Source organism: Octodon degus, unplaced genomic scaffold (genome assembly GCF_000260255.1).
Source record: "Octodon degus isolate 3935 unplaced genomic scaffold, OctDeg1.0 scaffold00081, whole genome shotgun sequence".
Taxonomy (NCBI): Eukaryota; Metazoa; Chordata; class Mammalia; order Rodentia; family Octodontidae; genus Octodon; species Octodon degus.
The window spans coordinates 1,438,629-1,446,533 of NW_004524657.1; the positions used below are offsets into that span (position 1 = coordinate 1,438,629).

The following is a 7,905-nucleotide window of genomic DNA, read 5'->3' on the forward strand; positions in this document are numbered from 1 at the left end:
AAACTCATTTCACATGAGTCACATATTTTGAAGGGAAAATTTCTTGAAGAAATTGTGTTTGTGTCCAGACTGAAAGTTTTCCGAATTCTATCACCACTTTCCACACTTACTGTTTTGTTGTTGGTGACCATGAGCTGCCAAAAATATTCACCTTGATTTTCCTGGCTGCTCTCTAACAGGTCATCAGCTTTCCATTTCTTTTCTAGAAATGAGAAAAATAACCACATCTTATGAATATTAATGCATTTCTGATATATAATAACTTTATACAAATACTCTTTACCAGTGTCAATTACTTTATCAGACTAGATTTCCTGAAGTTCCCTTCAGTTTGAATTGAAAACACATACATGCTGCTGTGGAAGCAGGGAGCTGAAGCTGGCAATGACACTCAACACTACATAATCTTCAAAACTGGATATGAAAAAGGGGAAATCAAATGCACACCAGAGGCAACAGAATAACTAATTCAGAAATAGGGAAACTTGGAGACAAGATAAACCCAAAAGAGACAAAAGGAAAGTGAAGACACACAGCACAGGGATTTCAAAGAATGATCTGAGCAGATAAAGAACAGAGCTTAGTCCTGACCCCTTAGGCTTGGAAGATTAGGGCAGACTCCCAGCCCTAACCATGCCATGGAAAAGCATGCTGGAGGTAAAAGGAATTCCTGACATGATGAATAGGAATGAAATTTATCTGAGAGCTGTTCATTCAAAGAACAGGAAATCCACTGAGAATGGCATGAGTTTTTTTTTTTTTTAAAAAAACAGCATCAAGAAAATGAAACAGAGGAAGAACTCAGTTTGGCAGAGAGAACGTGGTTTAGATCCTTATCTGCTTACAGCCTAATTATTAGCAGATGCCTTATAATGGTATGTATACTTCCATACCTAGATATTTTAAATTTTCCTTTATCTCTATACTTTTATTTTATATCTAGGTTTTCTGATTTAAAATCTAACCTCATCTGTGGCTTTTATTTAATCACATCTGCAGGACGTGGTACAGACCTATAATCCTAGCTACTGGTGTGGCTGAAGCATAATGACTCCAAGTTGGGAGGCCAGCCTGACAACTTAGCAAGTCCCTGAGTCAGAATAAAAAGGACTGGGAATATAGCTCAGTGGCAGAGTTAAATATGAAGCACTGGGTTTAGGACTCAGTAACACACACAAACTATGGCAGGGCATCCCTGAGTCTACTGCTCCAATGACCAACAAGTAGAAGTTGTCATCCTGGCAAGAACAAACAAACAAACAAGCAAACAAAAAATACTTTATACCAATTAATTAACATTAAAGTGTCCAATATACCATAAATCCTTTCTACATATCTGTACAGCTATTAGCTAGTTATCAAATTCTGGTAAATTTCTCATTAAGAACATACCCTTCATTCAACTAGAAACATTCTACCTTGGTTTTCCTGAGATCATGGATCCTCTTCATCAAAATACTATTTCTTTAATTAAAACAGCAACAATGATAACAGTAAAACAATAAAAGACAAAAATATAATAACCATACTATTTTAGGACTCCATGTGTTCTACCCTTTAGTAGTTACTCTCGTTGCAACTCTAACAAAATAAAGCCCTTGCTCTATGCCAAGCCTCTGTGTGACCACAGTCTACCTTGTGGCACATGTGACTAGTCTCATTTCCCTGCTTCTTAAGAGGTGAAAATACAGTAATGATTCTTTTTTTTTTTTTTTTTTTTTTATTTATTTGAGAGAGAGAGAGAGAGAGAGAGAGAGAGAGAGAGAGAGTGTGTGGTGTGTGTGTGGCCAGCTCAGCCCACCAGGGGGCGGGGCCGGCTGGCATGTGGTGCTGGGGATCGAACCGCGGTCCCTAATGCCTTGCCAAGCTTGTTCTAAGTAGGTGCTTTAGACCACTGAGCCATCTCTCCAGCCCACAGTAATGATTCTTAAAAAGCAGTGTGTGTGTGTGTGTGTGTGTGTGTGTGTGTGTGTGTGTGTATGTACACATTATTTCCAATCTCTACCTAATGAGTTGTAATATCAGGACAAAAGATAGGGATGTGATTTAGGAAAAGTAGTACAAAATATTTTTTTAACATGAATGGATGAAAGAGAAATTTTCCTTAACTTGGCTCCATAGGCAAATCAACACTCTACCTCAATGTCAGAATTAGGAAAAAAATGGTCTTTCTTTTTGGAAGAATGAAATCTTAGTAGGGAAACAAGCTTGAAGCAATTATGATTATCAGAATTTGGGGCTTATAACCACTAGTGGGTTATAATCATAAAATATGGACTATCAGGGTCAGCAAGATAGCTCAGCAGACTAAGTGCCTGCTTAGGCAAGGGAAGGGACTGGGGTTCAATCTCTGGTACCACATGCCACACTGGCATCACATGCCTCATTGGCCCTGCCCCCGGGGCGCTCTGAGCCAGCCACTGAAACTGGGAATGGTGGAACAGGCTGTAATCCCAGCACTAGGGAGGCTGAAAACATGAGAATCGCTATGAGTCTGAGCTGCATGGTGAGACCCTGTATAAAATACATTTTTAAAAAAGGATTATTAATAGCAAAATATGACTCTAACTTAAAAAAATCAAAATAACAATCCATGCCAGGTGTAGGTGGCATATGCCCATAATCCCAGCATCAGGAGGCTGAGGCATAAGTATTGCTGCAAGTCTGAAGCTAGCCTGGGCTACAAAGTGAGGTCAAGGCCAGCTGAACTACATAATAAGACCTTGCCTCAAAAAGACAAAAGCAAACAAAAATCACAAGTCACTACTATGCCTGTCTGTGGGGTTAGTTTGCACCCTGTCTTTCCTCCAATATGCTGGGAAGGTGGTGCCAGCAAGTAGAGTGCAAGTCTGCACTCTGTGCTTCCTCCACTGCCTTGGGAAGAAGACTCCTTGTGGCGTGCGTCTGTACTCTGGCTTCCTCAACTGTTCCCAGAGACGGCGATGCCAGTGAGTAGTGTGAATCCATGCTCTGGGTATCCCCATTGCCCCACAGTTCCTGTGTGTGGCATATGAATCCACATTCCGCCCTTCCTCCCCTGTCCCCAGGACAGCAACGCTGGTGAGTAGAATGCGAATTTGCATTCTTCCCTTCCTCCATTGCCCTGGGACAATGAAAGCTTTCTGATGAAAGGAATATGGCAGCACTGGCAAGAGGAGTATGGCAGTGTCAGTGAGAGAAGTAACAGTGATATCGAGGAACAGACACCTCCTAGGAAAGCCTTGACATTAGTCACAAGGTTATCTAACATTAGAAATCTAAAAGCATTATCACAGAAAACAAAATAAAGTAGAAAATGAGAACACAAAAAAGCAAAATGCAATCCCAACTGCCCAGCCCACAGGTCAAGACCAGAACATACAGAGATAAAAGAAAATCATAAACCAACAAACAGAACTCTGAAATAATAGCAGAAGTTAAAAAAAAAAATGGAAGCAGATATAGAAAAAATAATCCCTAAAGGGAAAACATTAGACTACCAAAATAAAAGATGAGTATAGTATATGAGATCTAGAAGACAGAAACACAACTATTGACCAGGAAAAGAAAGATACCTGAAAAATTATAAGAGACTACAAAAAAATCAGTCCAACAACTACAGGATGAAGCAAAGAAGAACAACATAAGCTTGATTGGAATTAGTAAGAAAGCTGGACACAGTGCAAATGCCATTAAAAATCTGTTCACAGAAATAATGGCACAAAAATTCTCAAACGTGGTAAAGCATTTGATGTTCAAATAAATGGGGCATATAGAACTCCAAATAGTGAAACTCAAAATAAATCCATGCCAAGCCATATAATAATCAAGATTCCAGAAATTAAACAACTACAAAACAAAAACACCAAAATTTTAAAATCATCTAGAAAAAAGAAACATATCTTCGACAAAGAAAAGCCCATCAGAATCATAGCAGACTTCTCAATATCAACTATAAAATCTAGAAGACCTTAGAGTGAAATATTTCAAGACCTAATGGAAAACAATCTTTAATCCAGACTGATATATTCAATAAAACTGTCTTTCAAAACTGATGATGAAATAAGATACTCCATGACAAAAAACAACGGAAGAAATTTATGACCACCAAACCAGCTCTACAGCATGCTTTGGAAAATGTATTAGAGACAACTAAGCCCATAAGTGCAGCAACACTAATAGTATGAAGCTGCTAGGCAGGATAAGCAATTAAAATGAACAGAAATTCAGGGAACAAATAAATAACAAAGAAACAACATGAAAAAAAAAAAGCTAATACATATCAGTTATAACCATCAATGTAAATAGTCTCTACTCACCAATCAAAAACAAACTGGCAGAATGGGTCAAGAAGCAAGATCCAACAATATGGTTTCTTCAATTGAAGAAACACATATAATCCAAAAGAAGTTCACAGACTAAAAGTCAAAGTACAGAAAATAATTCTTCATGCCACAGGAATCCAGAAAAAAGCAGGGGTAGCTGTTCTACTTGCAGACAATGTGAACTTCAAGTCAGAACTGATCAAAAGACACCAAGAAGGTCACTACATATTCATTATGGGAAAACTTTAAGACGAGATAACAATCACAAATATTGATATACCAAATAAAGGTTCACCAAACTACATGAAAATATAAACTGACATGAAAAACCAAATCCACACTAACACAATCACAGTGGGAGACCTTAATATTCCACTCTCACAAATGGAGAAATCAGGGCTGGGGAGATAGCTCAGTAGAATAAGCAACTTCGTGGCAAGTGGAGGGTCCTGAGTTCAATCCCCAGTACTGGAAAAAAAAACAAAAACCAAAAACCAGAAACAGAAAGACAGACAGACAGACAGACAGACAGACAGACAGACAGACAGACAGACATTTAAGTCAAAAAGAAATTTGTAGACTAAAAAAGTTAGAGAATGACAAATGTAGAGATCAAATAGAAAAAAACATCAACAGAGAAATCCTAGAATTAAACCAAGCCCATGAAATAGACTTGGTAGATGTCTACAGAGTACTCCACCACAAACATCAGAATATACATTCTTCTATGCTGCACATGGGGCATTTTCCAAAACAGACTGTACACCAGCTGACAAACATGTTTAAGTAACTGTAAAGGAAATGAAATCAGCCCACACATACTCTCTGAGGACAGCCCAATGAAACTGCAAATCAATAACAAAGAAAATCACAGAAGCATTAACACATGGAAATTAAACACCCTCTGAAGAACCAATGGGTTACAGAGGAAACTAAAGATGAAATTAAAAAATTATACAATTAATAATGCCGATACAACATATTGAAACCCACAGGGTACGATGAAAGCATCAGGGAAATTTATAGCAATGAACTCATACCAGGAAAATAGCACATGCTCAAATAAAAAACCTAATGTAGAACCTCAAACCTCTAGAAAAAGAACAATAAATTAAACACTTAAAGTTTGTATGAGGGAGGAAATTATAAAGAGCAGAAAATAATGCAATAGAGACTAACAAAAAAATTAATGAATTGAAAAGTTGGTTTTTTGAAATAAATAAAATTGATGAACCATTAGCCAACCTCATCAGAAAGAGGAAAGAACACAAATTTAAGCAATGAGGAATGAAAAGGGAGAAACCACAACAGATCGCACAAAATCCAGGAGATCATCAACATGTATTACGAGAACTTATATACTAAGAATATGGAAAACAGAGAAGAAATGGACAAATTTCTAGCACAGTGGAATTGCCAAAACCAAATCAAGAAGATAAAAAATTCTAAATAAACCAATATCAGCCAGTGAAGTTGAAAATGTAATTAAAATTTCACAACAAAAAACACCCCAAGCCCCAACAGATTCACTGCTGAATTCTGTAAGAAATTTAGAGAACTAATGCCAGTAATGTTGAAACTCTTTAAAGAACTTGCAAAGGAAGAAATACTTTCAAATCATTCCTGAAAGCAAATATTACCCTGATTCCAAAACCAGAGAAAAATACAACCAAGAAAGAAAACTACAGGCCCATCTCCCTAATGAACATTGTTGCAAAAATCCTTAATAAGATACTGGCAAACAGAATGCAAGAAATCATCAAGATTGTATGCCACAACCAGGCGGGAGTCATATCAGGGATGCAAGCATAGTTCAACATACACAAATCAATAAATGCAATACACCATATAAACAGAACCAACCACAAAAATCAACAGATGCAGGGGCTGGAGAGATGGCTCAGTGGTCTAAAGCACCTACTTAGAACAAGCTTGGCAAAGCATCAGGGACCACGGTTCAATCCCCCAGCACCACATGCCAGCCAGCCCTGCCCCCTGGTGGGCTGAGCTGGCCACACACACACACACCACTCTCTCTCTCTCTCTCTCTCTCTCTCTCAAAAATAAAATAAAAAAAAAATCAACAGATGCAGAAAAAACATTTGACAAAGCCCAACACCCATTCATAATTAAAAAAAAAAACCTACAGAAAATTGCAGTAGATGGTCAATCTCATAAAAGTCATCTATGACAAACCAACAGCTACTGCCATATTAAATGGTCAGAGACTGAAAGCTTTCACTCTAAAGGAACAAGAAAAGGATGTTCACTATCACTACTCTTATTCAATACAGTTCTGGAAGCATTAGCTAGAGGAATTAGACAAGAATTAGAGCAATTACTTCTTTAGGAAAAGGAATAAATATAAGAAATAAAGAAGTTAAACTGGCCCCGTCCCCAGGGTGTCCTGAGATAGTGATTGAGACTGGGCATGGTGGTGTGCGCCTATAATCCCAGTGATTACGAGGCTGAAAATAGGTGGATCACTATGGGTTTGATCTGTGTAGTAAGATTCTGTAGACCCTGTACTAAATACATTTAAAAAAGAAGTTAAATTTTCATTATTTGCAAATAACATGACACCCTACATAGAAGACCCCAAAAACTCCATCAAGAAACTTATAGATTTACTATCCAAACTCAGTAGTGTAGCAGATATAAAGTTAACAATCAAAAGTCAACAGCAGGGGGCCAGGGAGATGGCTCAGTGGAATAAGCGCTTCCCTGGCAAGCACAAGGGCCTGAGTTCAATCCCTGGCTAAGCCAAAAAAAAAAAAAAAAGGTCAATAGCCTTCCTGTACACAAACAACAAACTCACAGAGAAAAATTATGGAAAGTATACTCTTCATGATAACATCCAAAAATCTGAAATACTTAGCAATCAATCTAACAAAGGATGTAAAAGATCTATTCAATGAAAATTACAGTACCATAAAAAAGGAGATTAAAGAGGATATCAGAAAATGGAAAGATATCTCTTGCTCTTAGATAGGAAGAACCAATACAGTGAAAATAGTCAAACTCCCAAAACTGCTATACAGATTTAATGCAATCCCAATCAAAATACCATTAACTTACTTCACAGAACTACAGAAAACCCTCCTAAAATTTATTTGGAACCAGAAAAGACCTATAATAGCAAAAGCAATTCTGGGCAACAAAAGAAAGTCAAAGGGCACCACACACCCAGGCCTGAAATTATAATACAAAGTTACTGTGATAAAAATCAGCATGGTACTGGGGGAAAAAAAAAAGACCTAAGCATCAGTAGAACAGAACAGAATATGTAGACATATCCCCCAACACACTCAGCCATCTTATCTTGGACAAGGGAGCCAAACATCTTCCTTGGAAAAAAGATAATCTCTTTAATAAATGGTGCTAAAAACACTGGCTCTCCACATGCCGAAGACTAAAATTAGACCCATGTCTATTTTTTTTTTAATCATTATTTCCTTCATTTTGTTTTTATTATAGCATGTTTGCTTAATTTACAGCAAGCAGAAAATAAGCTGGGTCTTGTTTTGATCCAAACATTGATGTCTTAAAGGTTGTACACAATATTTGTTAAAAAGAACATATAAAAATACCTTTTTAGAAG

At 37.3% G+C, this 7,905-nt stretch overlaps 1 protein-coding gene across 1 annotated transcript in view; it reads right to left on the bottom strand.

Annotated features, from left to right (window-relative positions):
• Znf248 (zinc finger protein 248) overlaps positions 1-7,905 on the bottom strand; it is a 27,018-nt gene that overhangs the window by 3,751 nt on the left and 15,362 nt on the right. The window contains exon 6 of the mRNA XM_023721232.1: positions 111-202. Within this exon, the coding sequence (XP_023577000.1) occupies positions 111-202 (92 nt within the window). The remainder of the gene's footprint in view (positions 1-110; positions 203-7,905) is intronic.